We start from the raw sequence: 17,410 nt of genomic DNA, 5'->3' as shown, positions 1-17,410 counted from the left end.
AAAAAAAAAAAAAACCAATATTGGTATCGATTTTCCAAGTCCATTCCTCACTCCTTTTCTACCATTTCAACTCCTTCCCAACAAAACAGTGAAAACACTACCCCACTCCCCTGAAATAAAACTAAAAAAATATACATTATATAAAAAAGAAAAAGAAAAACCCACAATAATCCATGGCGTTTGGTTACGTGGCCTTTCTAAGGTCCACCACGACCACGCTAACGTTGTCAGTACTGTGCCTAGCCAACGCCAGCTTCGTCAGCAACATCGACGCGTCCGAGCACGCCTTGTCGGACGTCTCCGACGTAGCTACTTCATCCTCCATCGGCGAACACAGGGGCGCGTGAGCCTTACCTCGAAGACACATACGCGCCACCCCACACGCCGTTTCATTGGACACCACGTCCCACAGCCCGTCACTCGCCAGGATCAGACAGTCGTCCTCCGCCGTTCGATCCGTGACCGACACCTCCGGCTCGCAGCTCACGTAGGGTTTCAGATAGTTATCACCTGCGGTAACAAAAAACGTTAATGAATAATGCTATTGTACGCCGCGGAGTGTGGAGAGATATAATACATAGCTTTGGCGTTGGTGCTTACCAATGGCTCTTGACATGGCGAGAACTCCGAGAACCCGTGGGCCGTCCCAATATATAACCCGGCCACCGGCGGCCTGGATCCGGTTCAGCTCGTCCGGACGATCCGGCTGTTCGCACGCAACACGAGAAAATAATGCTTAGTTAGCATGCTTCTCATTGTGACTAAAATAGAAGAGAAATGCGTCTAATGAGCTACAACAATCAGAATCCTCAGATCAGGCGATCCGACGGTCACTGTTGCGAAGCGCACAACATCACATCGGACGCGGGTGAAGTGGGTTTCCTTTCATTTTTTTTTTTTTTTCTTTTTTTAAAACGTTAGGCTAATGCTTAAGTAAAAGAGAACTGGAAAAGTAATATGCCTTAAGTACCGTTTGGTTACTTGGCTCTCTCTCTCTCTCTCTGAGAAAGCAGTTATACTAAAAGCTGAAGTTAATAGATAGAGGGAGCGGGAAGCTAACCTTGTGATCAGACGAGAGAGGAACAGGCTTGCCGTTCCGGCAAAGCACGGCTCTGGAGTCGCCGCAGTTGGCGACGATTATCTTGTCGGACGTTACGATGGCAACGACCGCAGTGGATCCAACCGCATCGCACTCGGGAGACTGGAGCTCACACCTGCACTTGGCTCCCAAAACGGTATCGTTCCATGTAATCGCCTCCTTGTCCATGCGCCAGAAGCTTTGCTCCATCGCGCTCTTCCATTCTTCCTTGCTCTCTAACTCTTCCTTCACCAGCTCGTGCAACCGCTCTTTACACTTCGTCGCCACCTAAAACAAATAATTTTTTTTTAAACTCTAAATTCAAAATCAGAGTAAAAATTCGATTTTTTTTTTTTTTTTGTTTGGTTTATTGAATCGAAAAGCAAGACTCGTACATGAGAGCAACCGTGGCCGTCGTAGACTCCAAAGTAATGCAATTCAGTGGCGGTTTCCGCGTCTCGGCGACAAAACGAAGGGTGGATTGCCACCGCGTCTTCCATGTCTCTCCGCCTTCCACACACCGACGCAACGCCGAACTTCGGGTACTCCCTGGAAGCCTCTGGAACCACAGGAGTCGACGGCGAGAGACTCCCCGTCGAAATTGATTTATTCGAAGACTGATTCGAAATTGAAATGTCTTTGCTCTCGGATCTTCCAGTGTCCGCCACAAGCACTTGCTTTTCCTCCTCCGAATCCGAGTTCTCCACCGCGTTCCAGCAGTCCCGAGAATAAACCTCTACCTTCTGCCGCTTCGGCCCGTTCTCCGTCTCCGGCGAAGAAACGCCGGAGACGAATTTAAACCGTCTGATCTCCATTCTCCTCCTCCTAGCCGCTCGCGAGCTCTGTTCACACGGTGTCGATGCCTCGCTCTCACTCACCACTCCGCAGCAGATATCCGCCATTCTTAAAAAAAAAAAACCCTTCAATTCATACCACAAACCTCTATCAAGCCTCTGCTGCAAAATCTCGAAATTAGCGACGAAGATGATCGATTGCGTGAGCTGAAAAGCAAATGGAAACAGCGAGATGAAAGAGAAGCCTCGCGCGCTCACAAGGAAGCTTTAAAAAGACTCCCATGGCCTTTCTTTTTACGTAGGTATTTGGTTGGAAGCGAGGTGCTTAGCTGCCCGTCACTGTCACGGGCAGCCCGGACACGTACTGTTGTGTGTGACGCACTGCGACTCTGCCTAAACAATCTGATCTCCACCGTTGATCTTCACCCATCTCTTCCCTCTCCTCCGTCAATATCAAACACGTGTACCTACTTCGGCGGGGTACGAACGTACGTGGTCCAATAGAACTTTAACACCTTGATTAGGTGAACCTCCTTTCCTGACACGCATGTGGTCCTTGATTAGGCGTGGTTCGGGGTTTAAATTTTTCTCATTTCGGATTTAGAGTTGGTGCCACGTGTCTCCATCATGGAGTACGATATTGAACCACGACTTTTCATTATTTAAAAATTCCCGACTTTATTCCTCTCGGCTCTTGTGGTCCAATCAAATATCTCTACGTATCAGTCTCCGATTTTGACTGTGGGCCCAGGTGTCCACATCGTTGACGCCAAACAGAATATCTGAAGGCGGTTACCGCATCCTCTGACACGTGTCGTAATCGTAGACTTCCTCCATTGACCCGAACCCGGTGGTTTCTCTAGAAAAAGCTTTCAAACACATTCACAATTGTGAAACTACACTAATCGAACGACCCAACGAAATAAAATTTTGATTGGGCCCCTCCTTATTCGGTCGCTAAAATGTCCAAAATAGCCTGAACCGTACACGTCAACAATAAAGCTTTGGTTCAGGTTGGCAGGAACATAATCACTAAACTAGATTTCATAAACACGTGGTATTGAAAGAGTGGGTAACGTGTAGAGTGACAGACGGGACAGTACGTTGAGTGGGGGCCACGGCTGAATAACTCAAACCGTAGGAAGAACTCCACGTGGAAAATCTGGCTGGCAAGCAATTGTACTATATGGGGTCCACGAAACTGACAGGAGGCAAAGTCAGTGCCACGTGACGAACAAGACCCTGCACGGCTTTAACCCTTGTCTCCGAACTTGGACTAACCGGGGTTACTTTTTCTTTGCCTTACGGGAATGTATGGTTTGGTTAGGATAGGTAATCACTCATCACTCATTTCTTCGTCTTTGATTTGAAACCCTACCGAAAAAAAAAAAAAAAAAAGAAAGAAAAAAAGTGAAATCCCACCAAAACTCTCTCTCTCATGATTTAGATTTTTTTTTTTTAACGTGTTCTGAGCATACTTAGGGCTTTTTACGTGCGGTGGGATGAGCTTTGGATGTGAGACACGTGGAAAGGGGTTTGTGTTGTGATGTGAGGCTGAGAAGAGTGCTTGGTGGAGAGACACTAGACACGTGTGAACTGTATCAGTGACTCGTGTTTGGTTGGTTCTAGCGCTCTGAGGTGAGGGAGAAGAGGGGGTTGGGTTACGTGGCAGACGCGTAGAGGTTTTGTGGGGTGGTGCATGGTGAGAAGGCTGCACGGTCTGCACCTGCATGCGAGCGTAGTGTTCAGAGCTGGGTTTGAATTACAATTGGCGCCGTGAGATACACATGCATGCAGGGAAGTAGTGGTTCGACGCATCGACTGTTGAACCGCTTCAAAGCTGTTTATCTCGCAGCCGAAATCCGGGATTTCGGCATCCAGGATTTCTGTTCAGGAGATCTTTTGCTATTTTTTTATATTTTTTACTTCCCATCTTTCTTCGATATTTTTCTTTGGGAAGAGAGAGAGAGAAAAGAAACAGGGGGGGTTCTGACTTCTGAGATCGTTGAGCTTGGAATTTACCGGAGTTTTAATGTATCGGAAGTTACAGGTAGAGAAGTTGTTGATTCTGAGCTTAACAGAAAGTCTACATACAGGGAACATGGGTTACGAGGATGACATGCGACTGTTTTTGCGGCGGCCGGGGAGGATAGACTAGAGACGGGAGTTTTATATATATATATATATATATATGGTTGCTTCCTTTAATATTGTATCACTCTTTGAAATATTCAATGAGATGAAAGCAAATATCTATTGCTCAGACAGAAGATATTTAGAGTTATTCTCTTCCCATATAAAAATGTTTAGGGAGTTTTGCTGTAATAACAGACACATTTAGAGTTATTATTATCGTGTCAAAGTGTTATAGTCTACAAGTAATCTTTTTTTTTTTTTTTTTTGAATTAATCTTGTTAATTTAGATTTTGGACACAGAATTAATATCTTCGGATCTAAAGATAATTTTTCATTTGGGTTGCATTGAATAGAAAAAAAAAAAAAAACTTATAAAACCATTATCAAACATACTATTAGCTTTTTACGTGTTTAATTTTCTTTCAAGGAAAAAAATAATTTGAGTAGTAGGACTTTTCAACAAGTCATTATCAAACATACTATTAGCTTTTTATGTTTGGTACGCTAGTTTCAACAACAGCATAAGTATTACTTAATCAATTTAGTGATTATTGAGGTGAGAGATTCTCTTAAAATAATGCATCAAAACCAGTACCCCATCACTAAGCTCTTGCACTCTTAATGCTTTACGCAAAGTCACCCCCAATATTTTCCCAGGTTTGAGAAACCCTTTTCATTATTTTCAGCATTAAGAATGGTAGCTTTCTTATCGACCACTCGATCTGTCCTCACTAATATGATAGTATTGTATTGAAGTCAAATCGGGCAATATATATATATATAGCCCCCATATTATTGATGTTCTCATTGTGTGTTAGATTTTGGCTCATAGTCTCTCAACGGATTATGGATGACATTATCTTAAGATGCGATCAGCACCTCTTGTAGGAGCACATCTTGTAGGAGTCAATCCGCTCAATTTATTGACAGAAGTACTTCCATACTTCAACTTTAGTGTTTTTCGCATATCTTGAACTGCTGGATACACCTAAAACTAACTATTTTTATTTTATTTTGTTTTTCTAATCACCTAAAACCAACTAATTAGATTGTTGTGCATGCTGCTTAACATAGTAAAACACACATTCATCCTTTTTGCGCCAATTTTCAAAGGCTGCAAAATCCCTTTTGTGTTTTTCAGCAGCCCCTTCTCAGGCTCAGGTAGTGATCAATTGGTCAAGGTCGCCACCATATGTCATAATTTTCACCATCAAGTTTTTACTCCTTATTCAAATCGGCAACAATGCCTTTCGAAATCATTTCACTACAAAAAAATTGTGCAAAAAAATACTACGCACATCCAAAAAAAAGAAAAAATTTCTCGTTAGTCAAAGTAAGATAAAGATTATTAAGATGCAGCATGATGGAAAATTCGTTAAGCTTCCTAATCAACTCTTGCGCCCCACGTGTCAAGCCATTAATATTTAACTTAATCTTTGAGCAAAATTATGTATGATCGAAAAAATAAATTCAACCCAATCATACACCTAGCTACTTAGGGTCCGTTTGGGATTGCGGTTTTAATAAGTTTGAAATCGCTACTTTTTAAAATTGTACAAACATTTGGTAAAACATGTTAAAAAGTTTTTTTTTTTTTTTTTTTTTATAAAATATTTGTTATGCGAAATTGTAATTTTAGTTTAAATTCGCTTTTTTTAAAACAAGCACCCCTAACCTACTTATAGAAATCACATATTTTTTCCTTATTTTAAATTAAGTGTTTTTTAATCGTAATGTCAAATCCCTTATGATTTGCAATATCTTTAAAAAACATAGATTATTTTTTACGAAATTATAATCCCAAACGAACCCTTAATCAAAATAATCTAAGAATTTTTGTATTCATACATAATGAAAAAAAAAAAAAAAAAAATGCCTACAAAAGTATTTAAAACATGCAATAACATATAATGAGAGAGCTGTACTCACCCCCCACACCCCCTCCCCCCCCCATTTTTATTTTTATTTTTATTTTTTTAAAGTTGTCAAATGGGTCAAGCCGTTCAAGTTTAAAAAAAACATATGCAAACCCAAAGCAAACAGACTCCAATTTTCACAGCCCTCCACTCCATTTACACACACAGTGGTCGCTATTCATGTGGCTGCCACCACCGGAGGCCACCGCACTTGCTCATGCGGAGGCCCAGCTGTCGTTGGTCGCTATTCTCCCCTTCTTTATTTTCTTGACATGCAGCAGTCGTAGCCGCACCATGCTTTTTTTCCACATTGTTTAATTTGAAGTCGTCAGTAATATCAGGAAAAATATATGGAAGTGCAGGAAAATAACGACGTCGTTTATAGGAGGCCAATATAGGTTTTCCAGGAATGTTTGTAAATAGATTATTAATTAGTTGCATTGGGCGAAGTGGGGAAAATTCAAAGAGTTATGATCCAATTATTTCCCATATTTTTTACTTTTTGGATAATTGTATGTATTGGTTTGATATTATAACAATAGTACAACTTAGCTATTTAATTTGAAGTAATGCTAGAAATTATATTTTTACCCTATAATTATTTTATAATACTGATGTGACCAACAAACAACCATTAATATTAGATTAGTCATTGTTTAAAAAAATAAATAAATAAAATCTAATAATTGGTTAGTAACAGTCACATTAACATAAAAATGTAGTTTCTACTATTAATATTTAATTAATTTGATTACTATATCATGATATGTAATTCATACTAAGAAGTTGTCTCATTTTTCAATTTATAAAAATATTTATTATTTTAGTTTATTTACCTGAGAGAGAACAAATAATTCGGATGACTTGGCTATTCTCAATTTAAGTATGTTGATGTACTAAAAAAAAAAAAGAAAAAAAAGTCACTTCTTCCAAATTCATATACTTAAAACACATAAAAAAAATATTGCTTAAAACCAAATTCATAAGTTATAATATTAGTATCAATAAAAACCCCTTGCATGCATATATACAACGGGGCTACACAAGGGCGCACACACATAGATATAAAGCAAACTGATGCCTTATTATATGCAATACTGCAAAGTCTGCTACTAGCTAGGGAAACTGGCATGCATTTGTTTGCTCATATATATATATATATGGTCATGGGACCAATAAGCAACTCACTGTGACCCCTCCGTCAACGCAGATTGTCTGCCCGGTTATGTAAGAGGCTGCCGGAAGACAAAGGAATGCCACCAAGGACGACACTTCTTTTGGCTCCCCAACACGTCCCATGGGCGTTTGAGAGATAATCGAGTTAAACATGTTTTCATCAGTAAGATACTGCAATATTTATATAAAACAATCAGAAATGAGAAAATCTCGATATATTAAGATAATTATTTTTAAGAATGTCATTATCATTTAATTAAGGAGTAACTTCACTTTAAACCTCTGAATTATCACGTGATTTGATAAGCTATCATCAAACTTCAAAATCTCTCAAATTGAACCCCTGAACTTTCAATTGCAATCAATTTGAACCATTTTGTCAAATTTTAAACGTTAAAAGTGAGACAGTGACGTTTATACCCCTAATTTTTTTTATAAAATTCCAAATTAAAAAAATAAATAGAAACGAAAATCAAGAATATTTTGGTGTTTTTAGGTATTTCTGTTAGAAGTTAATGGCTAAATCTGATGGAGGGAATTCAAATTGACTGTAATTGAAAGTTCATGGGTTCAAATTGAGAGATTTTGAAGTTTGGGGGCTTGTCAAATCGTGTAGTAATTCAGAGATTCAAAGTAAAGTTACCAATTTAATTAATTTAAAGCAGAAGGATGCGAAACGGGTGTTACAGGCTCAGCAAGGGGGGTCCAAATAAACCATGGTGCAACACAGTTAATCCTTATATTATCTTTTGCCCACTCGCATGCCAAACTCCTCGTTAGCTGATTCATTGCCCCTGCACAAATATATACGAAAATTCACACTTTCACAGCCTTCGTATTAGCAATAATAATAAGAATAAAAATACCTTTAGTTGCTGAATATACTGATCCCACATTCATTACTGATATAACACCACAAACTGAAGATACAAATACAATGCTTCCAGCTGATGAAGCTTTCAGAAGAGGATGTGAAAGTTGGCTCAAATGGTAGGCAGATTCGAAGTTCGTGGCCATGATAAATGAGAAGTCTTCTACTGTGTACTCCGTGGTCGGTTTTGTTATGTTTGTCCCGACATTGTTAACCTAGAGCCAAATACTCAGAACAATGAGAAATTAGAAAAACTCTTCAAAATGCTGCCTTATACATAAGTGAGGTGGCTGGACTTACAAGGATGTTGAGTTTTCCATTAAAGATGGAGGAGACAATGGTTATTAGCTTCTCTCGCTCAGTTCGAGAGGATACATTGCACACTGAACCAGTGACTTGAAAGCCTTTCTTTCTCCACTCACTTAAACATTCATTCAGGTCGGCCTCATTCCTAGAGCATGTATGTACAATCGCCCCAAAACCTGCAAGTTCCTCCACAATAGCATGCCTGATGATCACAAAATAAGGTGGATTAGTTTTATTAGGAAGATAAAGCAATTGAGAGCGTGGTGTAAACTACCTTAATTGGAATTTTTTTAGAACATTATTCTATTAAATCTTGTTTACCGACCTCAGATGTGTTTTCCACGATTCATGGACTTTTGGTCACTTAACAAAGCTAGCTATATATGATAATGGTGCGTTTATTGTTCTACCTTTCATGTGCATGCCATGATAATGTATCTCATATTTGTTAAATCATAAAATCAATTTCACGCTATTTGATGCAATTTTTTTTTTTTTTTATAACTCGCCATTGAAAATTGACTTGTAAAATAAGGATGTCCAAAAACTTATATATACATAATTAAAATTGTACTTAAGTCATATATGTTAGAATATACGATAAGGATACCCAAATATATTACCTCTATTTTCTCCTTCTGTTATTTACTTTATTTTTCATTTTATTTTAAGTTTTTTCATGATATCAGAGGCATTTCTCTCTCTGGACTCTCACCACAAAAAAAAAAATTATATGTTCGAAACAAGAAGTCATTTAGGGGATTCGGCAGACATGAACCTAATCGACAAGTTGTTTAGCTCCTGCAAAAACAAATTAAATAAAAAACAAAAACAAAATAAGTTAAAAAAAAAAAAAAAAAAAGGCCTAACAATGCCTATAATTGACCCATGTGGCCCATCGATCTGTTGGCCCTATTTGTTGCCCCAATTATCTACCCAAGTTGGCCCATAATTGGCTTTGCTTTAGCCCATTATGGCCCATTTTCAGCCTATTGTTATTAAATGCCCATCTCTAGCTATCATCGTCGGCCGCCAGCATCCATAGAGGTATTTTTGTTAAAGGAAAAAAAATTAGTATTATTATTATTTTACGCATTTACAGGGGTATTTTTGTTTTATTGAAAAAAAACAAGAAACAAAAAAGATTATTTTTGTCCTTTTTTTGGGCCTTAAGGGACATTGTCAATTTTTTGGTAATTTAAGAAAGGACATTATCAATTGAGTAGTAGTAGGAGGGAATATATGAACTTTTTAATTTTTATTTTGTCTGTACCTATCTATATAAGCTTAATGGCCTAAGATTTTCATAAGACCTAGAGGCTAGATTTCATTATTCTTGGAGAGTTCACTAAACACCTATGCTGAGCCTAGATAGATTCACTTTCTCAATCAAACTACAAAAAACAATTATAATGATCATTCACTTGAAGAGTCATCTTGGACTATGTATTGATTAGATCTTGAATTTGTACTCATCACAACTAAACAAAAGCTAGCTACCTCCATCTGACCCCTTTCTATTGACCACAAATTACTAACAACTACCGATATTTAGCGTTATAAAATTTGATGATGATGTTTTAATGGTATACTAAGGGCATGTTTGTGTGTGCTTTTGAAGGGTTTAAAAGTGCGTTTAACTCTCAAAAAGTCAATCGGTTAGGGATCACGTCTTATGAAGCGGAGGTCACTAGTTCGAATCCCCCTCTTTCCCCTTGTGTGGACATGTCAAAAAAAAAAAAAACTCAAAAAATCATTTTGAAGAAAAAAATACATGTTTGGTAAAAAAAAATGAAAAGTGCTTTTAAAAGTCAAAAAGCCTAAAAATAACGAAAATTCACTTTTGGCAAAAAACTTTTTGCCAAAAAACGTTTTTTAATTTAAAAATTATATTTCTCAAACACAATTCTTAATATCGTTATATCTATATAAAAAATCAAGCGAAATTGGTTCAGACATGGCCTAAATTATTGACTTCTACTATATATATATAGAGAGGATATGGTGTTCTATCAAATCAAGGCGTCCATATCAATATTTAAAGTACACACTAAGGGCATGATTTTTCTTAGAGTAGTGATATAGAGCACACCAGCATGAGTGAACAGTGCTCATGCTGGTGTACTTTATAATAAAAAATAATATTAAAAAAAATATTGAAACAGTAATATTAAAAAAATAATAATATAAAGTACACCAGTGTGAGCACTGTTCACTCACGCTAATGTGCTCTATATATATCATTACTCTTTTTCTCATAATCCCAAGATCAATGATAATGTTATTTCTTTATTTTTACTTCTCCAATATATATATATATATATATATATATATATTACTTTTGATCTTATTTCTTATTTCACTATATATCATATTAATTATTTATTATTACTATTCTAAGGAAAAATTCACATTAAAAAAGTTGATCAAACAACCCCACCACGAACTTTCATTACTGGCGGGGGCATATCGCTAGAATTTGGCATATAAGTTTCATTTTGATACTATTATAGATACAGTAACTCGTGTAAGATAATAGACGTAAACCATGTTAGTTTTTATCTATACCATTGATTTTGAATTAAAACTAGTAGTTAACAAAAGTATGCATAAAATGTATGCAAATAACACTATCTCTTTCCAAATCATATAAAATAAGATATCTTTTCTCATAGAAAAATACCAAAAGTACTGTGTAAGGCACAACTAGCTTCCATGAATTGCTTAATTACAAAATTCGTCTTCAAAGAATTTACCCAAATTTAATTTGGGTGCATTTTGTATTGTAATTTCATAGATAATGAATTATTTAGCATTGCATTTTTTAAAAATTGTGATTTGAAAACGTAGAAAATATGTGTTTTTACATTGCAAGTAAGAAGGTATTTTTTAAAAAAACACACAATTTTAAAGTTTAAACTATAATTTTAAAGGCTAAACTGTGATTTTGTCAAATGCTTTAACTTTATTTTTAAAAATTATGTTTTAAATCGTAAATCTTAAAATCACTATTTTTAATCATACTTTTTGAAATCACAAACTTATATAAACCCTTAAACGAGTGTTGAGACCACTCAAAACACGCACTCACATATTCTTGTTTGATTGTAGTGCGGTCGGACGCGAGATTACACCGGATCTTAATCCTTAATTTCCAACTGATGATGTTGGATCAGGAAGCAAGAAGAGGATGGATATTTTTAATCAGATCAGGTCGATGCCCACCTCTAGGTTCTAGCTCAAAGAGCCATAAAAACCCATAGAACAAGAGAGTGCAATTACATGCATGCATGGGCATGCCGGCAGGTCCGGCACTCATGGAAGCTAGCTAAAGAACACAGCTGAGCTAGCAATCCTAATTAATGTTTTATCGACAGTAAATTAATTTGACACACACTATGATCTTGATCGATCATCTGTTTCTCTTTTTCCATCTTTCGTCTTTTGAAACAAAACAATTAACGATCATGAAATTGATAGTCTATATAGCTATGAGTCTATGACAGATTAGTTTGAAGATAGAAAGAGAAGGCCAAAGAGAGCGAACCCTATTCCTTTTGTTCCGCCCGTGACAAGAGCTGTCATCCCCCCAAGGCTCCATGCCTTTTCTCTGCTACCCACGTCTGCTGCCTCAGCCATCTCTCTCTCTAGATATCTTTCTCTCTCTCTCTCTATCAGTGTCTTGAAATGTCCTGGATATTCGTGGATTGGCTGTCATTTCGATCTTATATACAAGAGTTATCATGTCCCTTCTAAAGGTCGTAATTCTTATCATTTCAAATTAACTAGTGGTTATAAAAAGACTTGAGGTTTTATATGGATCACTCATGAATTTAAAGATTTAATGATAATTTCAAAAGTTAAAAGAATAAAAAAAATATGAAAGAAAAAATCAATCATTTCTTTTAATTACAAAAATAAAATATATACTTTACTATAAAATGTATTTTTCTTTGTTCAAGTTGTTTTAAGGAAAAATATAATGGGATCTCTTTGTATTTTGCCGATTTTGACTTTGTAAACTTATAATTATTTTAAGTTCAAAAATTTTGTCAGATAAATTATAAAAATACAATTATATCCCTCTTATAAAATAAAATAAAAAATAAAAAATAAAAAGAAGAAGAAGAAGAAAGAAAACAAAACAAAAGTAGGGTTGGGTCATGGGTAGGAGTCACTAGGAGCCTAGGATATGTCCAACCCCGGCCATGTGGCAGGGTGCTGTAAGTAGGTGACATCCAGCAACCATGCATGGCTGGTGTTGTCACCACCCCAATTTTCTTTTTCCTTTTCTTTTTTTTTTTAATAGAAAAAGCATAATTATATTTTCATATCATTTTTATTATTTATTTGATGAAAATGACAAAATGTTAAATCTAAAATGATTGTAAACTCAAGTTTTAAATTTGCAAATTAGAAAAGACACACAATAAAGGTTCCTTTTTTTTTTTAGGAATGCTAGAAGTTTTGCTTGTGTCACTCTAAGAATGATGTTTTTTTCTAAAATTATGATTGAGCTTCTGATTAATTATTATTGAATTTTGATCTAGTAATTTTAAAAGACACCTCATTCTTGGAGTGACACAAGAATGACTTATAGTCTTATAGAGTAATTCATATTTTCCTTTAATTTAATAAGTTGGAAAGACTCCTAAGGCTAATAGAATAATTACAGAAGTCACTCTTTTGTATTACTCCAAGAATGATGTGGCTTCTAAAATCACTATTGGACTTATGATCGATGATTATTGAATTTTGATAAAATGGTGATTTTAAAAGCCACATCATTCTTTGAATGACACAAGAGAGATTTTTAGGATTATTCATTCGTATAACTCTTGATATTTTAAAAGAAATGAAATATATATATATATATATATATATATATATATATATCGCACACAAGCCTTTTCCAACTTTTTTTTTAAAGGAAAAAAGAAAAAAAAAAAAGTATTGATCAACGGGAGAAAAGAGTTTGTTGCAGGCAATTATAAGCGCAATCTCGATTTTAGTATCGTCTGTATATAGATAAATTTTCAACTTGTATTTGGTCCAAAGGGAAAGCTGACTGTTTATTTATTTATTTTTTTTATGTTGACGCTAGAGGGAAAGGGGATTAACTGAATTTGCTGTTGTGTAAAGATGTTGGTGGAATTTCTTATTCATATATAATCTAAATACAACGTACGTTAATACAATAGTTAATTTAAATCCTTATAACTTTATCGATAAATATTGTTATTTATTATTTATTTTTGGTACGTCAATCTTTTCCTCATACATCTCCATCAAGGAACTCAGGAGTCACGGGCACTGAACACAGAAAATAGGACAAACTATTTTGCTACATCCAAAGTAAAGTCAGGGTCCCACGTGATGATGATTGTCCAAAGCATCCAATGAACTAAAATGATGTGTTTTTTTATTTTATTTTATTTTTTTTAAATATTACACTTTTATAACATAATAAACAGATTACAACATAACACTAAATTAAGAGGTGGGTGCCTCAACAACAAACCCAATCGTAAAAAAACAATGTTAGTGGAAAAAGTGAAACCGAAACAACTGAACATGCAATAGACGCATAAATTGTCCCAAGGAATCACAAACATCTTCAATCTTTTTATTTATTTTATTAAGTTCTTTTAAAATTTGTGTAACTTTTAAAAATATTATTGGATCATAATTTAATAATAATTTATTATAAATTTAATTGTAATTTTAAAGTCATATTAATTTTTCGGGTGAAGCAAAATCGCTAAGCATGCTAGTGCAATTTTTTTTTTTTTTTTTGCATTAAAATATTAAAAAAAAAACTTTTCCTTCACGGCGTGCTTATATCACGGCTCTAATTTTTCAAGAAGAACATTAATTTGAGAAACATAAGAAAACAGGAGTGGAATTAACATGATTTAGAGTTTGGGAGGCAACATTAAAAAATAAAAAATTTAGAGAGGTAAAATTCTAATTTAAAAAATCTATAAGGGCAAAATAAAACTTATTTGAAAAAACATAAGGACCGAGTAATTCCGCCTAGGTAAGAAAGCCTTCTAACATTACTTTTCCACATGCAATATTCCAATCTACAATTACGTAAGAGAAAGAACATGGGATCGATGTTTTATTGGCGTTGCATTCCCTGCTGAAAAAAATAGATGCCGAACAAGAGGAGAAGAAAAGATAGGAATTGTGAAGGCCAACTCCTTATTTTTTTTTCCTAAATAAAGAACAAATGATTTGAAAAGAAATGCCATTGAGAACAAAAAAGAAAAAAGAAAAAATCAAAATAGGTGTTGGGTCTCACCTATTAAAAGGGAGTTTGGGCCTATACACGAAGTAGAGCGTTAACTTAATAATTAAGTGATTAAATTTACCTATTCCTATCTGTTTATCGTTTTAGGATAATTGGTAGTTTAACATGATATCAAAACCAAAGGTCTTGGAATCAAACATGGACTCTGTCAATTCACTCTCAATTTAAATCAAATATTAATTCTACATGTTGGGTCTCACCTATTAAAAAAAAGTTTGAGCCAACACGTAAGGGGGAGTGTTAAAGTAATGATTAAATAATTAAATTTTTCTCTTCTTATTAATTTAAACTTTTAAGATAACTGGTAATTTACACGGAGAATAACCCAAATTTGTCCTCCAACCCCCTAATAGATATAGATCGGTCATGCAACTTTTCATCAAGAGTTGCATTGTTTCTCTTTTAACCCCCATAAAAGTTATTACTTTCTAAGAAGATGATTCAATGTGGGGATGACCGTCCATTAAAAGACGTCATAAATATTGGATCTCCTTGACCTTTTGTAGTGTAGTACAGGGACTCCGAATGGCTTGGGATGAATTAGGAGTTAATTTGCTATTTATTCCGAGGTAAAAAGAAAAGGAGATAAAAAAAAGATGTGCATATATGAAATTTTATTGTGTAATTAGATTTTACACGACTTATTGCTTTTGATCTTGAAAATAAAGTGCATGGTTTATAGGCATCCCTCGATACAAATGTTGTACCAATAAAAACATCATTTTCTGCTGATTCAAAGCATGCTCAGGGCACTGAGAAGCCATTTACTGTAGTTCCGCCATCAACACAAATATTCTGACCAGTTATGTATGAAGCCGCAGGTAGGCATAGGAATGCCACCATGGAAGAAACCTCCTTTGGCTCTCCAACACGTCCAAGAGGTGTTTGAGAGACAACAGCCTCAGACATTTTCTCATCCCTCAGAAACTGCAAAAAAAGAGAGAAAATAGATTCTTGTCATGCCTTAATTAATCCCCCTCTATGAAAATCACAGACAAGGAAAAAAATATTACAATTTCAGCCAAGGGGGTTCTGATAAACCAAGGTGCAACAGAGTTACTCCTTATGTTGTCTTTTGCCCACTCACATGCCAAACTTCTTGCTAGCTGATTCACGGCTCCTAAAGATTAATAATATTAGACAACAATTTGATCGGAGCTTAATTTTAATGTCTCTCTCAAACTTATAACCCATGAGTTTAATAGAAAAATCAAATAGTAAAATGCAATTACCTTTAGCTGCACTGTATATACTGTTTCCAATATTTACTGCTACTACACTGGCAACGGAAGAAACGAAAACAATGCTTCCTGCTCCCGAAGATCTCAGAAGAGGATGAGAAAGTTGGGACATGTGATAAGCAGATTCAAGATTAGTAGACATGAGGAATGAGAAATCTTCAGCTGTGTACTCTGCGGTTGTTTTATGTATGTTGCTTCCCACATTGTTTATCTAGAAACAGACATCAGAGTACAACAACCCTATTAAGACGTAGTAATTAATAAATGAAAGCTTGTTGGGTGCCGAAAGATAGGATGATTCTTTACTGTTGAGCACATTTTGAGTATGCTGTAAAATGCCATGCAAAATGCGACGATGATAACGAAATAGAGGTCTTACAACTTACAAGGATGTTGAGTTTGCCATTAAATAGAGAGGAGACGGTGCTAATTAGTTCCTCTCGTTGGGCTCGAAACACTGCATCGCACACAGAACCAGTGACTCGAAATCCCTTTGTCTTCCATTCATGTAAGCATTCGTTGAGTTGGGCCTCATTTCGACTGCATGTATGGACGGTCGCCCCTAGGCCTGCCAATTCCTCTACAATAGCATACCTGAAAACAACATATAGTAACCGAATTTTCACAAAACAAAAGTAAAAGCACAAGTTATATTTCCTTACAAAACAACAATTTCCTAGCTGTAGAATGATTATGACAACAAGCAAGAGAGTTCCAAAGTGTTTTCCTACACTACACATAAAACAATTACCAAGATAGTATTTTCCTTTTGCTTTCTGATGAGAAAATAAATTAGATTTTTCGGGGTAAAGGTCAAGCCAAGCCATGGATTAATCCATGGATTAAGAATTAATAATTAATCCATGGATTAAGAATTAAGAATATTCTTAATTCTCTGCCCCAAATTTTTTAAAAAGAAAATGAATAAATAAAGGGTTGAATCCCAAAACAGATTTTTTAGCCACAAAATCCAAATCCCAAAAGCAAAAGAGTTCAATGAAACAAACCAACCGATGCTCTTTTAGAAATATGCAGTAATTAGAATGATTTTTGAAGCAGAAAACAGAAACCAGAAAAAGAACGTAGTAGAGAGAGAGAGAGAGAGAAGAGAACCCGATTCCTTTAGTTCCACCAGTAACAAGAGCTGTCATTCCCTGAAGAGACCACCTGCTTTCTCTGCTACCAATTTCAGCCATTTGATCCACTCTTTTATGCTTTTGTTACTTTAACAACTCTTCTCCCAATGGATTATATAACGTTGTTGGCCGGCAGAACATAAGTGGCTACGTAATGCTTACGTAAAACTAAAGGGGCCGTTTGGCATTAGACTTTGTTTGTTTTTAGTAGCTTGAAATTGTAATAAGATTTAATTGATGTGAAAAAAAAAGTAAAAATATTTGATATAAAAAAAATAAAAGATATTTATTTTATAGTAAATTTATATTTAAATAGTAATAGAAAATAATTAATGTCCTATAAAAAATAAAAATATTGAAATTTGAATTTGAAATGAAAGCAACCCAACAATGTAAAACTTGGCAAATGGCAATACTTCCTGTCCACACATATATGTTTT

General features: G+C 35.4%; 2 protein-coding genes across 2 annotated transcripts; both read right to left on the bottom strand.

Annotated features, from left to right (window-relative positions):
- On the bottom strand, positions 1-2,153 carry LOC132163544 (probable protein phosphatase 2C 24). The gene is made up of 4 exons (XM_059573864.1): positions 1,474-2,153; positions 1,061-1,366; positions 601-706; positions 1-510 (listed from the first exon to the last, which is right to left on the bottom strand). Exons 1-4 carry the CDS (start codon positions 1,978-1,980, stop codon positions 185-187), a joined length of 1,245 nt encoding a protein of 414 aa, XP_059429847.1. The 5' UTR covers positions 1,981-2,153; the 3' UTR covers positions 1-184.
- Positions 2,154-6,848: 4,695 nt separating this feature from the next.
- LOC132163361 (tropinone reductase homolog At2g29150-like) lies at positions 6,849-17,093 on the bottom strand. Its single transcript, XM_059573623.1, has 10 exons — positions 16,948-17,093; positions 16,221-16,428; positions 15,826-16,045; positions 15,607-15,713; positions 15,362-15,520; positions 11,825-11,880; positions 8,272-8,479; positions 7,967-8,186; positions 7,788-7,894; positions 6,849-7,271 (listed from the first exon to the last, which is right to left on the bottom strand). Exons 1-10 carry the CDS (start codon positions 17,028-17,030, stop codon positions 7,089-7,091), a joined length of 1,551 nt encoding a protein of 516 aa, XP_059429606.1. The 5' UTR covers positions 17,031-17,093; the 3' UTR covers positions 6,849-7,088.
- Between the last annotated feature and the right edge of the window lie 317 nt (positions 17,094-17,410).

This window comes from Corylus avellana, chromosome ca10 (genome assembly GCF_901000735.1).
Source record: "Corylus avellana chromosome ca10, CavTom2PMs-1.0".
Classification (NCBI taxonomy): domain Eukaryota; kingdom Viridiplantae; phylum Streptophyta; class Magnoliopsida; order Fagales; family Betulaceae; genus Corylus; species Corylus avellana.
This window is presented reverse-complemented; position numbering and strand designations above follow the sequence as displayed.